At 39.5% G+C, this 16,966-nt stretch overlaps 1 protein-coding gene across 1 annotated transcript in view; it reads left to right on the forward strand.

The window, feature by feature from the left end:
* Positions 1 to 210: 210 nt before the first annotated feature.
* Positions 211 to 16,966, forward strand: part of SESN3 (sestrin 3) — a 73,914-nt gene continuing 57,158 nt past the window's right edge. Inside the window, exon 1 of the mRNA XM_030331323.1 lies at positions 211 to 528. Coding sequence (XP_030187183.1) covers positions 451 to 528 — 78 coding nt within the window. The 5' untranslated portion in view covers positions 211 to 450. The remainder of the gene's footprint in view (positions 529 to 16,966) is intronic.

Genomic DNA, 16,966 nt, shown 5'->3' on the forward strand with positions numbered 1-16,966 from the left:
CCCAGGGGCGTGGCCGGGGCTGTCCGAATGGCGGGAGGGGGCGGTACCGGAGCGTGGAGGTGGTGAAGGTGGTGGGGAGGCGGGGGCGGGGCCGCACTGAGGCGCTGCGGCGGCGGCGGAGGCGGCGGCAGCGGTGGCGGCTGCTCGTCCTAGCCTGGCGGGGGCGGGGGTCTGGAGGATGGGGGCGGGAGGAACAACGGGCCGGTGAGGAGCAGCCGCCGCCGTCTCCGCCGGCGCTTCGGCAGCCGCCGCGGTGGTCGCCTCGGTCAGCGCCGTTCACTCTCGGGCCGGCGCCTGCCATCCCGACATCTCGCCCGGGGGAGGCTGAGGCTGAAGCGCGGCCGGCGGCAGGGGGACGGTCCGGCCCCGGCCCCGCAGCGGCGCGGGCGGCCGCAGTGATACCCAGCCCCGGCCCGCCGTCCGTCTTCGCCCTCGGCGCCCGCAGCCAAGATGAACCGGGGCGGCAGCAGCCCGTCGGCCGCCGCCAACTACCTGCTCTGTACCAACTGCCGGAAAGTGCTGCGGAAGGTACGGGCTCGGCCTGGGGTCCAGCCCGAGAGGGGCGCTTCCTGCCGGCGGGGCTCGGGCAGCTCGGCCCGGGGGCGCACTGTTGGGGCGAGGCTCAAAGCCATCCCGGGGCACCTTCCCCACGCCGAGACCGAAGAAGGGGGCGTGGGTTGAGGGTGGAGGTTTGCACTGCTGCTTTTTATCTCCGCCGGGACAGATGCTAGTCCCGAGGGGTTGGGGATTTTTTTTTTTTTCTTCCGATTTTCTTTTTGCTGCCGGTAGTCTTTTTCGGCTCACCTCCCTGCCTTGCCACCTCCGGCCTGCTCCGCGGGCGGAGGGAGGGGGGGAGCGGTTCGATCCTCCTCCCGGTGCTGTTGATGGAGGTCGGTGTGAAATCTGAACAGCCTGGTCTGGGCTTGAGGAACCTGGCTGCGTCTTTGCTGTGGCTAACTCTCGGCGGGGGTTGTTTTTGTTTATTCGGTCGCTTCTGCCTTCCTTGCCTGCTCTCCCTTAATACCCCCCCTTTTTACATTCTTTTGACGGTAGTCTTGTGTCTGTAGTTCAGTGTTGAAAGGAACTGGTAAAGCAGCTTGAACTTTATGCCCATGGGAAATGCTGTTCGACCTTACAGTTCCTTTGGGGTTGGGGGAGGAGGAGACGGAGGTGGACGTAGGTTATCACTCCTTAGCAGCACCCCCCCCCCCCGCCGCCCCTTGTAGGTCCAGAAAAATCAGAAGTACAATCAGTTTATTGCTCCAGAGTGACTGATAGAAAGTTTACTCCAGAATTGTTTAGTTTACTTGGCTTAATCACTCCGTTGAGGGGTGGGGGAGGGGAGTGAAAAGATGTCGCTTTAGAACGAGAAAAGCTTTTAATCAGACTTTAACAGCCCCCACTGGGTAATATTATGATCAGTTTATTTTTCTCCAGACTCTATTATTACATTTCATCAAGTGGAAACGTTAGTTGGGGTGCTTCTGTTTGTCCAGTACAAATGAATTAAAATTGCTGAGCTGTGCAAATACATCGGGACTGAAAGACTAGGATGAATACGGCACCGTTTTTAGTCAATTTCCCCAAATACAGTTCAATTGGGATTGTTATTTATATATTAAAAATATAAAGAAAGCATGTAAGTAAGCAAGCTCAAATATTTGCGCTCTTTGTCCAAAAACTGTTTTTCTTCCTCTGTGGGTCAGGCCAAGTGCCAATCAAAGTTGTTTTTCAAGCCTCTTTTCCCTGCAGTAGGGCTGCTGCTTCCCCCCCCCCCCCACTATTTTATTTGAGATCATGAAGAAAGCAAAGAGATTTTAGATTTGAAGTTAATCGAACAGTTAAATATGCCTTAAATTGTGTTTATTGGATATGTTTCTCTTGAAACAGATTTTTATTAAATGTGCATGTTGAGTATGTGCAGTTATTTTTTTCCATAAACTCTGGGATCGAATTACAGTTGATACTTGCTCAGCTCATTGTAGGGCAGCTTGTGAGAAATGTAATGGATCAGAAGTGCAGATCAGCTTAGTTGAATGTTAACTCTTTCACTTCAGGGTTAGATGTCATTGGAACCTAGCTTTAAAAAAATTATTATTTGCTAACTTCAAAAGTGGTTAGTTATGTTTTTAACACGAAACAAATTGTTGAGACACATTTGCTTAAACACAAGCCTGGTTAAAATAACAGTTGTTTTTTTTTGACTGAATAAGGAACTATACTGACTTTGACTTTTTTTTAATGCCTCTGGCAATTTGGTAGGCTAATAAATTTGTTTGGAGGTGATATTAGGCTTCAAAATCTAGTTTTTCTTTTAGGAGAACCATGGTTATGGATCCATCACACTTTGCTAGCATTCTTTATATTTTCCTCTTAGCTTTTGAGAAACTATTTCTATTTACCTAGAAAGAACATCCTCATTTCTAGTCATTATTAAAAGAAAGAGGTATATGGAAAATGGATATTCACCATTTTCATATTTTATAATTGCTATGTACCTCTGCCAGTATTCCAGTTTTTAGTAACTCCAAGGTATTTAATATTGATTCATGCAGTAGCATGAAATAACTTTAGATGGAAATGGGATTGTTTGAGCCAGTTATGACATGACTTGGCAACATTTGTAGCTTTTAAAGAGTGCTATTCTTCAGTGCTCTTAAAAGAGATCAAGTGCTCAGCATTTTAAATTCTTTGTCATTCTAAAAATAGCTTGGAAGAGTTTATTTCTAATAAAGAGATGATTTTCTTTTTGCTAGAAAGTATATGACTTTAAAATTCATCTGTAACTCTCAAAATGCAATTCTTTGAATTGATCTTGTGTTTTCTACTTAATAAAGTGTTCAGTACTAACCAAGTGAGTCACAGCATGCTGAATTTTAGTTCAGCGTAGTCCATAATGAGGAATGAAGCTCGGGTATATTACTCTTTGCTGTTATAATCCTCATTAATGATGGGGAAAGAGTCACCTTTTATGTGGCATGAAGCTATATCTTCATGTAGCTTAATCTGTTGCAATGTGTTGAGTTTGGGGGGAACTTCAAAAGGAACTGGATTCTTCAAATGGAGTAACTTGGTTTATTTAACCCGATGTCTGAAAATTGAGCTGTATGTTGTATGAGAGTCAACATTTATAATTAGAAGTGCCTTTACAATTTGGATTCAGGGCCATCAAAAGTAGAAACACTTTTTAAAATATTGAATATACCTAATTTGGTATCTTAGGTCAGGAACAACAATATATTTCCCAGATAGGAGAACAAATGAGCAAACAAAAAACTATCCTCCCATCTATAACTCTATATAAAGTCGAACTTGCTCTGTTATCAGTGAAACAATTCAATAAAGCTTCTAATAAAAGAGGAATTGCTTCTACTTACTTTGGGAAAGTTAATGAGTTTTGAAGTGTCATACATTTTACTTGAAGAAATTCCAGTGACGCCTAGATAAATTTTAAAGCGAAGTACCAAACTGCATTAAGGTAGGTAACTGTCAGTCCACTCATTTTCTGATGAATAAAAGGGGGCATATGACAATTTTTTTTGAGTATTGAGCAGCTAGTGCTACTGAGGTGAGTAAAACTGCATGTAAGTTGGAAGATTTAACATTTGAAAATTCTTCATGTGTTTAGGTAGTTCTAGTGATAGATCTTTATTGGTTATTACATTTTTCTGCTTTGTTTATATAACCACTTATTTTGACAGCTTTTGGTGGGTTTTTAAGTGAGAAGACAAAATAAAATGGGGACTATTAGATGGAACCATATGAACCACTTTTATAATTAAAATTGTCAATTAATAGCAATTTTTTCAGGTCCAACCAATAGAATATAATTGCTTTGGCTGATTTAGTAGCTATAGTCTACCTCGGTTAATCTGGTTTCTTGCATATATATTTTTGATAAAAAAATAACAGTTTTTATTTTATCTTAACTGAACTAGGTGGAGATTAAGCAGTGAATTTATGACAGCAAACCATTATGCAGTGGTTTTCACACTGCTTTTCAGGGAGCCCTAAGAGGCGTCAGTGTTCATAAATGCATGAGTTGGATTACATTTTTCAGTACCTTTAAAATTATTTTTAAGTTAGAACTTAAAAATACAGCTACCCATGGGGCGCCTGGGTGGCGCAGTCGGTTAAGCGTCCGACTTCAGCCAGGTCACGATCTCGCGGTCCGGGAGTTCGAGCCCCGCGTCAGGCTCTGGGCTGATGGCTCAGAGCCTGGAGCCTGTTTCTGATTCTGTGTCTCCCTCTCTCTCTGCCCCTCCCCCGTTCATGCTCTGTCTCTCTCTGTCCCAAAAATAAATAAACGTTGAAAAAAAAAAATTTTTTTTAAAAAATACAGCTACCCAAAAATATGTGTTCCCAAATTTTAACAAGTTGTTATCAAAGTTATCTTTTGTTACAGGATTATTCTTGTGCAGGCCTTGAATTAAAACTTGTTCCGCTACCTTTGTGCACGTATTTGAACTTTTTTGTTAATATGATATTGATAGGAAAGATTGTCATTGATTACCAAGGCTTTGGCCTTCAAAAAAAAAAAAATCCTCCCTGCACATATCTGTTCATACTCTTACTTGTGAGAATGCAAAGGTATTGTTATCACTAGTTGTTACTTTATAGCTGAAGCATATTAAAATCCATTGTTTTGTATGTTTATATGTTTCATAGTTCAATTGAAAGTTCATTTGTCAAAGGGATTCTGCTGCTTTCTCCCACCTCCCCACCACCCAATAAGTAAACTGCCAAAACATAACTGCTAAAGTAGTGATGCTGGAAGCCACAAGATGTACTCATAGGTAGGTCTTGTAATGTGGGGCAAATTAAATTCCTGGAAGGCTAGCTTCCTCTGCAAAATGTAGATAATCTCTACTTGACTTAGGGGTTGCTGCATAGCTCAGGAGAGGTAATGTGCGTTCGAGTACTTTGTAAACCATAAAGTACAACTATAAATCTAAGAAAAACATGAGCCTATTTATGTTCCCAGAAGACTGTAGTTCTTTGTGAGTCATGGCAATCTATTTCAATACATACTGAGTGACTTGGTTAGTCTTCACTTTTCCGTCCTTTTTAATTATTGTCTATAAATGAGAAGTAAAGATACTCTGCAACATACCGATTTTTGATTTGCATATTTCTATTTGTACCTACCCCACCCCCTCTTAAACAGAGCGAGCCAGTGAGCGCTGCTTTCATTTTTTCCAATAATTAAATAAAATGAAATTGCCTTTTGGGCACTTCAGCAGATGAGGGGAATTAGCATTTAGTTTGAAAAGACTACGAGTCAGAGATGATCATATTTAATACAAGCTGGGGAAAATCCAGCTGGGTTAAGCAAAGAATGTTTAATAATTCTAATTTAGGAGAAGAGTTACGGGAGTAAAGGTGTCTTAGCCTTTTCATCTTCTCCCTTCTCCCTTTTTTTCCCTTTTGAAACTATTGGGTTGTAACTTCAGTTTGCCTAGACTTTCACAGTTTTTAGAGTGCTTTCACATGATGTCAGCTGTTTCTCACAAACAGAAAATTTAAGTGCCATGACCTCTGTCATAAAAAGTCCATTTAATTCTTAGAACTGCTTCTATAATAAAACTGTATTCTAATTGTCCCCTGCAGTATTGAAGCTGCCAGGGAGTGTCCTCACTTCCAGCCTCCGCCTCTGTGAGTGCCTGTAGGTCCCCACAAACTCTCCGTCTGACCATTCTTTTTATTACTAGCAATGAATGTTGTCAGGTGTTCCTGAATTTTCAGGATCGCTTTTCGTATTTTGGAGCAAATATTTATCAACATCATGCCTGGGTAATAGAGCCATTAAAAGTGCAAGCTAGACGAATGGATTTTCCTATATGAGGGTATAGAAAGTTCAGTTTACTGATAGGGTTTCAGATCCCACATTGTAACTAACAAGGAGCTCTGCTTGTGGAGTTTTGGTGTGCTATCAAAGAAGATGACTCACAGTTAACTCTTTCATTTCTCAACTTCTTATCTGTGTCAGGCCAGATTTTCCTCACATACTTCAGTCAAAACATCGCAACAGATTGCATGCAGAATCAGCCATGAAATTCAGCTGTCTTATATTAAACAGACACTAAAGAGATTTGCACAAACGTAAATGTCACTCTGCTCGCTGTTTTTTTGTTTTGGAAAATAAAGTTATTTTCGTAAAAATACGTGCCTTATGTTAACATGTAATGGTTTTATTATTTTAAGGGAACTAACATTTAACATTTTCTCAGTTTTAACTTCTAATACAGTAAATATTGACAGTTATAACCCACACATCAACAAAAGCTGTTCGGCATTCTCAGTAATTTTTAAGAGTGAAGGAATTCTGAGACCAAAACATTTGAGAACTGCTGAGTCAGAGTTCATATAAATGTATGGTACATATAAATGTAATTCTCAGGAGTCTATGGGGGAAAATAAGAGGCTAATACCACTGACAGAAAATGTGGATAAGGCCATCTCATCACCTCTATTTTGTGTGGGGATGACTTACATATGCTGCCTGGCACCTTTTCAGTGACATTCTAAAAGCTTCTCTACTACCATAGTGAGACTGAGGCTGACTAGAAGTGATCTTTACTTTTTGTGAGCATCTGGTAGAAACCAGGGAGGGGGAAAACACACATCTCTGGCTCTGAAGGAATATTCTCCTAAGTTCTACACAATAACTGAAGAATGGTCAGATCCAAAGATTATGTCCATTGTGCTCTAATTGGTTTGTTTGGGGCTGAAAAGGAAAGAAAGGCTCTGAGTAGCCGGGTTAGCCTTTTTTTCTTGAAAGCTGAGACATGTGGGAGAAGCAACCAAAGAAGAGACAAGAAAGAATCAGAAAAGTATCAGTGCAGGCTGCTGATAACAAGCATGGGTAGAATAAAGAAACGAAAACCACCACTGTAGACAGAAGATAGGACGACCCTGAATGTAGGAGTTCCTAAATACTGCAATCCCCAAAGATACAGCGCATTTTCTATTTTGTGTGTAGGGGGTGCAGTTACCCTGTCCACACAAGCTATGGCAGACAATCTGTTCAATGTGGTCCCCAAGGCACCCGCATAAGGATCTATTTATCTGATTAGATCTGATGACACCTATAAATGACTACCAGTATCTGAACTGTCCTTAGATATCACTGGGGGGGTGGGAATGGGGGAGGAGGTTTGATTCACCATATATAGTAAATACACAGCAAAGCCAAAATGTGTAGTCCTGTGTCCCACAGTTACATTAAACAAAGAAGTAGATGTGGTATAAACTGTTTAAAAATACATATCCCATACCATCAAAATCTATAGTTAACATGTAGAATTCCTGCTTGTCTTTGGAAATTCTTCTTCAAAACACTTAGGACGTCTCAAAAGCGTTTCCTAATCTTTAAACCGTTTTCCTTCTATCTCAAGACTGCCATGCTGTCCATTTATCACACTTCACACGTTAAATTATGATGAACAATTTACATAGATCTTTCTGCTACTAGGTTGCCTGTTCTTTGGGATCTGGTTAATAGGAAGTTTATTTTTAGCAAAGTAGAATTTTGATTTAAAGATCTATTATTCTTATAACTACCGGCGGTGTACCTATATTGGATACATACAATCTGATAAAATGAAGACTTTTCTCTTTTTCCAAGAGATGTTTGATATTTGTCTGATATATCTGTTCTTTGTGGTCGTATTTTGTTCTATTTATGAGGAACACATTGAGAAGTTCAGAACAAAGATGATTTTAGTGATAAAATCATCTTTGCAACCACGGAAATGTTTCAATGAAGTATCTACTTTTTGTAAGAGGTTTTTTTTTTCTTTTCTTTTTAATGTTTTTATTTATTTTTGAGACAGAGAGAGACAGAGCATGAGCAGGGGAGGGGCAGAGAGAGAGGGAGACACAGAATCTGAAGCAGGCTCCAGCAGCAGGCTCCAGGCTCTGAGCCGTCAGCACAGAGCCCGACGCGGGGCTCGAACTCATGGAGTGTGAGATCACGACCTGAGCCGAAGTTGGACAGTTAACCGACTGAGCCACCCAGGCACCCCTGTAGGGAGTTCTGATAGGGAGCACACACGTCAGTTCACTAAGAGGGTCAGGACACTGATGTTAGCTATTGGTCCTTCTGAGAAACATAAAATGTCCATTGCTTTCATATGGACACCTGTTCTGTCTCCTGGAATGTGCTAGTGTTTTGTAAGGGATGGCAGTTTTGGAGTACTTAGGACATACCTTCAAACTTACAAGATTCTTTGTAGGCCACCTCCTAAGGTTCTTTCCACATATCCTGGCTGAGGCTTTTCCTCTTCTACTTCCCCCAAGTCCTCTATTTTGGAAATCTCCCAAGCCAGCTGTGATCTTCTTGGCCAGCACGCACTCCCTTGGTAACTGAACCAGAGAATTGGTCCTAGGCCTGGACTGCCCCTTAGTTAGCCTTCACTTTTCAGATCCACCCAAAAGTGAGTCACTTGCTGGTCCGTGGGCCAGGTTATTGACTGCCTCCTGAGGGGCACCTCAATATTATCGGATATTTAATGGTGGGTCTACATTTTGTTGCTCAAAGCTTCTAATAAGGAGTAACAGGCATTCTACCTTACATTTCATGAAGAATATATTGAACATGCCAAATATACATAAGTATGACCAAGTATAAAAATGGCTGATTTAGGGCCATATTCTTTCTTGCATCAGAGATTTCTTAAGGTATAAAATACATATTTGAGTAAGACTTACTTTTTTTCCTAATTAATAGCAACTTGTAATGGAGGCATATGTTCTCATTTCTAGATAACATTTTATTTTTACCTCTCCCTTAACGCAAAGATGAAACTAGTCACCTGAAGAAATGAAATCTCTCTTTCTAGTAGCTAGAGGCTGAATATTGAGAAGACTGAAATTAACCTCATGGCTAACTAGAGCTGGATTTTGTGGAAGATTATTGTAATTATCTGAGATTGTGACTCTTAGTTTTGAAATGCATTTTATAAAATCAATAACGATACTAGCTTCTTTTGAATACCGCCTATGTGCCAGAGACTGTGCTAAATATTGAAACCCTGCATATGTATCCTATTTAATCATCACAATGAACCTATAAAGAATTATTACTCACATTTTATGGATGAAGAGATTAGGGCTCAGAGAGCTTTAGTTACTCGATTAAGATCATAGTACCAAAACAGGTCTAACTCCAAAGCCTGGCTCATTATACAGGTATAAGCACTGTATTTCCTTACATTCCACGTTTTCTTTATGTGAATGACTCGTACAAGACATAAAATTAATGAAACTTAACAGGACTTGATTACTTAAGAGATTAATAAGAGTGATTTCAAATTCAGATATTTTCTACTAGTTTATTTTTACATTAGAAATGCAAATTTCTCTAAAAGATTAAATTGATTGAGAAATAAATTGAAGTTCTCATTCACAGTTTTGCCCTATCTAGTTAGCTCTCTTCTCTCTATAAATCTGTTGTTAATTATCTTACCAGTCTTCCTAATCCCAGGATACATTTTTCCTAATTTTCCAGCAAACTGTGACCTATTTCGTTAGCCAATCAAGTCATTCATTAGTTCAGTAACATCGATTCACTCAGTACTGTTGAAATATCTGACAAGGGGCACTGTCTAAAAATATTTTAAGTGTTTTGTCTTTTGAATAGGACCCCTAAGAAATGTTCTCAGCTTTCGGTAATCTCTTTGGGTAAAAAAGAGTTATTTATGAAGATAAGAGATCATGTGAATGCTCATTTCCACCATTCATTTTGGCTTTCTGTGGTAAGGCAAAAATGATGGTAAAAGGAAACAGAGAGCCCCTGGGACTGCTGTCCTTCCACTGGCTTCCCCACCTGCATTCTGTGTTCTATGTCCACAGAAGACTTACAGAAGAGTTTCCAGTCTTACCAAAGGTGTATGTTAGGGAGAAGAGTTTGTGGGAAGATGGCAGTTCTGCTATTCGTAAATTAGAACTCTCGAGAGTTTTCCATAGCAACACAAAAAGATTCCTAGTTAAGCACTATGAATATTACCGGTATACTCAATAGGCATTTACTGATTATCTTGGAAACCTAGCCACTAGGTGGAACATTGTTTCCAAGGGAAAATACACTCCAAAATCTAAGTAACTGCTTCACTGGAGGCTTCCCTAACTTTGGTATGCTTAACACTAAAAAAAGGGTAAGCGATTTTGACAAAAAAATAGTTTTTAGTATGTTCATTCTGGGAATATGTTTGGTTATTGTGTCTAATTCTGTTAATGCATCTCTATCCAATAGAAAATTCTGTTAATGCAGCTCTATCCAATATTCACGTAACAGTTGAAAAGAAGGGGATAAAAATTGGGTGATAATCAGGTGTTGGGATAACCAAGGGCCCAGCATCAGGCTGGCTTATCCTTGGGTGCTTGGTGTTTACTAAGGCTCTGCCCCAGCTTGGTGCATTTTAAGCTGGGTGGCATATTTTTTACTACCCATTTTGTCTTTAAGGTAATATAAATGAAAATCAATTTTATTTTATTTTTATTATTTTTTTAAAGTTTATTTATTTTGAGAGAGAGAGCATGAGCAGGGGAGAGGTAGAGAGAGGGAGAGAGAGAATCCCAAGCAGGCTCCGCACTGTCAGCACAGAGCCAGACGTGGGTCTCAAACCCACAAACGGTGAGATCATGACCTGAGCCAAAACCAAGAGTTGGGCACTTAACCAACTGAACAACCCAGGTGCCCCAAGAAAATCAATATTAATTCCTCAGCGAGTTTCCTTTTTATATGAAGTTAGGAATTTAACTTGCATATCTTATTTTTTGGGGTATAAAATGATAAAGAACACAAACCCAGCCAATTTACTTCACCAACAGAGAATTAAAACAAAAATCACCTAAGCTAATGGTACCTTAGCACTAAACCCCAAGTAATATTCAAATTCTTTTATTTTACATAAACATTTTTGTGTATTAGTTGAAATTAGTGAATTCTCAGGTGGGGTAAAGAATATTTGTTGTAGTCTTAGTTTTTGAAATACAGTATGACCTATATAGTTAATAATCTTCTAAGATACTGTTTTGTATTATGTAACTATTAAGATAACTACAAGGTCTAGGTTTTAATATTCTTGAGGCAAAGTGCATGGTTGAACACCCAAGATTAGCATGAATTTGCAAGTGTTCTTTTATGCAAGAGAACTACTTAGTATTTAGTGCCCTTAGAGTGAGGGACAGTACATGTTTAGGTAAATAAGAATGTAGAAACAATTCTCTCTTTTGGCAAAAGTATATACATTGCCCTTTTATGCTTATTCTACATCTCAATGTTATTACCCCTTCATGGCCTTCATACTCTTAAGCAGTCAAGGAATGTAAAGGCTGTTAGCATTTATAAACCACTTGCATACTATATGAATGTCTGTTATATTTATTAATTCAGCTCCTACCTCTTAGGTACTGAACGCACCGACAGCAAGGACATCAGGGCTCTTGCCTAAGCAGTGTCATGAGTTGCAGCATACATCTGGATCTCATAAAGAGAACTTCAAGAGTATGCTCGTCATTTGACAGATGGTATAGAACAGTGTTTGGCAGATTTTTTTTTTTCTGTAAAGGACTAGCTAGTAAACAGTTTAGGTTTGCGAGCCTAAAATAAGGCCTAAAGTAGTTGTCTGTGTGACAACTACTCAGCTCTGTCCCGGTGTTGCGAGAGCAGTAGATAACCCATTACAGAATGGATGGTTTTGTACCAATAAAACTTTGTTTATGGACACTGCAGTTTTAACTTTATATTATTTTCACATGTCATGAATATTCTTTTGTGGGTTTTTTTTTTCAATTGTTTAAAAATGTAAAACCCAGGCAGTACAAAAAGAGACAGCAGGCTGGGTTTAGCCCGCAGGCTAGTTTGCTGACCTCCAGGTGTAAAAGACGGCGCAAGGAATTTGGCATCTTCTGAGGTGTGCCAGCTCATACTAACATAGGTAATATGTAATAGGTAATAGTACCTATTTAAAAAAAATGTCTGTGTCATTCTAACTGTATAAAAAAACTAATCAAATGCCACTCTGTAATAAACACTGCATTTATAAAAACATCTAATTGATGGGGCGCCTGGGTGGCGCAGTTGGTTAAGCGTCCGACTTCAGCCAGGTCACGATCTTGTGGTCCGTGAGTTTGAGCCCCACGTCGGGCTCTGGGCTGATGGCTCAGAGCCTGGAGCCTGTTTCCGATTCTGTGTCTCCCTCTCTCTCTGCCCCTCCCCCGTTCATGCTCTGTCTCTCTCTGTCCCAAAAACATCTAATTGGAATGACCTGTCTATTTAGTACCTGGATAAGTTAGGACGGATCCAAAGTAAAACTTCTAAAAATCTGTAGTTACTAAACACCCTAGAAAGCCCACGTGTCAGGCCATTGAGCACTTATAAACACAGAGTGCTTTTTCACCTCTTTGGAAGTAACACCTTTTCACACCTTGTTTGATTTTCAGTAGCAGAACCAGTATGTATTACAGAGCTTTACATTGTAATTATGGTTACTTTTTTGAGAGTTTTGCAAAACCTAATTTATACGAATGGTTTGGATTGATAGGCCATAGTGCAAAACTAGCTTCTTAAGAGTCCGAATGTATTTTGTGCTGGTCAGAGTCCCCAGTTAGGACTGCAGAGCTGTGTCATTCATATTGTCTTTGAGGTCTTGGGTGGAGTGGGCATATGATAGTTCCATAGATATTTCTTAGGACTGCAGCTAGGCAAGGCAAGAAGCTTAGTACTTTTTCTGTAGTAAGTTTTAAACTGTTGAACTCCTTGTCTTATTCCATTAAAGTCCTAATTCCCTAACTACCTTCCTCCACCAACATTATCACAGTGGCAGTCAAGAAATGTGTCATCTGGTAAAGGAAAAAAACACACACTCCAGACCCAACAGGGGTAGTACCTGAATGCAGAGATGTATGAGCGTTGATGTGGGCAGTGTGTGTGAGGGGAGGGTGATGCAGTGGAGACAAACCCCACCTCCGGCGAGCAGACGTGATGGCTGTCAATACTTTATAAAAATGGAAAACCATTAATTATCCAGAATACTTGTTAGGACAGTGAGCTTTGAAAATTTCACACTGAGCATTTAGTCAGTGAGTAAAATGTGGCACCGTTTATCAGGGTTGAACATTCGTAAAAGCATGAGTATATGATGTTTTTCCGTGGTTGAGATCTAATGATATCCAAAGCAATGACGCAGATGGTACAAAGTACAAGATTTAGACCCTGTTCAGTCCAGAATTTTCATTGAAATGAAGATCGACAGCTATGCATGTTAATATTGTGTGCTTCAAACGAGATCTGATAGGGAGTTCTTTTGACCAACCCTTGTTATGATTGCATATTGTTATGGTTATACATGGGAGAAATAAATGTGCCTAACCCAAATATTGATATGGTTGACTATTTTATGTTATGAAGTAACCACTAATCTGATGCACTTGGTTTTAAGTATAATTGACGTACATTATGTTAGTTTCAGGTATACAGCATAATTATTAGATGTTTATATGCATTGCAAAATGATGACCACAATATGTCTAGTTACCACCCAGCACCATACGGAGTTTCAAAGTTTTTCTCTTGTGATGAGAACCTTTAAGATTTACTTTCTTTGAAACTTTCAATTTTGCTATACGATGTTGTTGACTGTAGTCACCATGCTGTATATTACATCCCCACTACTTATTTATTTTATACCTGGAAATTTGTGCCTCTTGATCCCCTTCACCAATTTTGCCCACCCCTCTATATCTTTCCTTCCCTCTATTTCTCCCCTTTCCACCAATCCATTCTTGGTATCGATGAGTTTGATTTTGTCCTGTGCATTCCTTTATTTTTTTAGATTTTCACAGGTAAGTGAAACCATACAGTGTTTGTCTTTCCCTGTCTGACTTATTTCACATAGCATAATACCATCAAGGTCTATCCTTGTTGTTGTAAATGACAAGATTTCTCCCCCCCCCCCCCCCCCGCCCCATGGCTGAGTGGTATTCCATTGTGTGTATATATCACATCTTTGTCCATTCATCCGTTGATGGGCGTTTAGGTTGTTTCCATATCTTGGCTGTTGTAAATAATGCTGCAGTGAACATAGAGGTGTATATATCTTTTTAGATTAGTCTTTTTGTTCTCTTATGATAAATACCCAGAAGTGGAATTGCTGAATCGTATGGTAGTTCTATTTTTAATTGAGGAGCCTCCATACTTTTTCATCCATAGTGGCTGTTACCACTTTACATTCCCACCAGTAGGATACAAAGCCTCCCTTTTCTTCACATCCTCACTGACACTTGTTATTCTTTGTCCTTTTGATAATAGCCATTCTGACAGGTGTGAGATATCTCATTGCGGTTTTGATTTGCATTTCCCTGATGATTAGTGATGTTTAGCATCTTTTCATGTGCGTATTGGCCATCTGGATGTCTTTGGAAAAATGTCTATTTAGATCCTCTGCCCATTTTTTAATTTGGATTTTTTGGTGTTTTTTTTTTTTGTCATCGTATGAGTTCTTTATATGTTTTCAATATTAACTCCTTCTCAGATATATGATTTGCAAATATTTTCTCCCATTTGGTAGTTGCTTTTTTATTTTATTGATGGTTTCCTTGCTGTGCAGAAGCTTTTTAGTTTGATGTAGTACCATTTTTGCTCTTGTTCCCTTTGCCTTTGGAGTCAGATAAACAAACAAACAAACACAAAAACACCAAGAATGATGTCCAGGAGCTTACCACCCTTGTTTTCTTCTAGGAATTACATGTTTCTCATTTTACATTCAAGTCTTCATTTTGAGCTAACTTTTGTATATGGGTTAAGATGGTGATCAGTTTCATTCTTTTGTATGTGACCATCCAATTTTCCCAACAAATTATTGAAGAGATTGCCCTTCCCTGTTGAATGTTCTTGCCTCCTTTGTCTTAAATTAATTGACCATATATGCTTGGCTTTATTTCTGGGTCCTCTATTCTGTTCTGTTGACCTATGTATCTGTTTTTGTTTGTTTGTTTGTTTGCCAGTACTGTACTATTTTGATTACTATAGCTTTGTAATGTATGATGTCAGGGAGTGATCTTTGCTTTTTTTCTCAAGATAGCTTTGGCTGTTTGGAATCTTTTGTGGTTCCATATACATTTTAGGACTGATGCACTTGTTTTTTTAAAAAAACAAATCCTGTCTGGGGCTCTTGGGTGGCTCAGTCAGTTGAGCGTCCAGCTTCGGCTCAGGTCATGATCTCAGTTTGTGTGTTCGAGCCCCGCATCGGGCTCTGTGCTGATAGCTTAGAGCCTGGAGCCTGCTTCGAATTCTGTGTCTCCCTCTCTCTCTGCTCCTCCCCCACTCATGCTCTGTCTGTCTCTCTCCTTCAAGAATAAATAAAAACATTAAAAAAAATTTTTTTAATAAAAAAGTAAAAAACTAATCCTGTGATGTAAAAGCAGCCATTAATGGAAAATATTTTACTTTTAATTGATGGTAAGCTTTTAAAGGTAAGTACATCAGTGCCTTTTTGTTTCCTTTACGAATGGCCTTTATTAAAGCTATTGCAGAGAACATATTTGTCACAACGGCAAATGGAAAGAATTGATAACTAACGAGTACCTTGATGATAACTCCATTTCACTGCAGATATTTATAGCAGCAGTTGAATTTTTTAAAAACTGAGTAAGAAACTCAGAATCCTGCCATCAAAGCACTGGCAGGTGTTGCATCTTTTGTTGCCGAGGGCCACTAAAATTTGAACCTGTCGTGACTTCATTCAACAATTGTAGCTTTTAATAAACCACTGTGTTCCCATTTATGAAAGGTACTCTGATGTGAAAAAATGAAGTAGTTTGTCCTCTCATACTTCTGGCTTGTCCCTCACTTTGTCAGTAACAGGTATGCATTTCATGACCATAAAATAGTAGAGGAGGATATTGTGACTGTAAAAGTCCGTTTCTTTTTATTCGATCGTTATAGTCATTTTAATGCCTTTTAGTGTTTCTGGATGATTATTTTACAGAGCCGTGGAACACTTGAAAACCAAAATGCAGTGTGCTGCCAGTTGTAGATCGGTCAATTCAAGATAAAGGATTTCTAAAATGAAAATGGAAGTCCGTGGGAAGGCTAGACTGGACTCACAGAAACTTGCTACATACCTTTTCTGGAACATATGTAATGCATAATTGGTTTACAATTGTTGCTAAAAGAAATTTACATTCAAATACTAACTAAGTACCTTTGCACAAGTTTATAGCAGATAGTTGCTTTTCAAGACCAGTTAGTTGATTCACGGGAGACACAAGCCATTTTCTGATGGGCAAGGGTGTGTTTTCCTGAATGTCATTGCAACCCCAGCAGTGACCTAACCACTGGATAGCAAGTTTTAGGAATTAATTTGGTTTTGATTGAAGTAATATCCTTTCCAAATTGCTAGGATTGATTCTCCCCTTCCACCCCCAGACTGAAGCTATTGTTTTATTTAAAATGGTTCACTTGGGTTGAAGTCATTTATTAACAGAATAACAAGTCCGTAAGTTAGTAAGCTTGTTTAATGTCTAGGACAATGGTTCTTGAAGCGTGGTCCTGGAACCAGCAGCATCAGCATCACCTGGGAGATTGCTAGAAATGCACTATTTTGGAGCCCACTCCAGAGCTGCTGAATCAGGAACGTTGGAGGTGAGGTCTGTCCATCTGTGGTTTAGCAATCCCTCCCCGTGATCCTGATGTACTCTTAAGGATTGCGAACCTCTGGTCTATGGTCATTAACCTAATGCTTATACAAATCAGAATTGTGTGTGTCCCTTTTATTTTCAGTATGTATTATTAATTGAGAAATACGGTGAAAAGAGGAAATTGTTTCAGATTAAATCAATACTAAATCCCTACTCTTTATAGGTAGTAAAAGTAGGACCAGCTCCAGAATCAGAAGGATTCCTTTGCCTGTTTAAAAAATATAGTTGCAGATTTGAGACCATCTGGTACAATATGCTCTCA

This window comes from Lynx canadensis, chromosome D1, assembly GCF_007474595.2.
Source record: "Lynx canadensis isolate LIC74 chromosome D1, mLynCan4.pri.v2, whole genome shotgun sequence".
NCBI classification, from domain to species: domain Eukaryota; kingdom Metazoa; phylum Chordata; class Mammalia; order Carnivora; family Felidae; genus Lynx; species Lynx canadensis.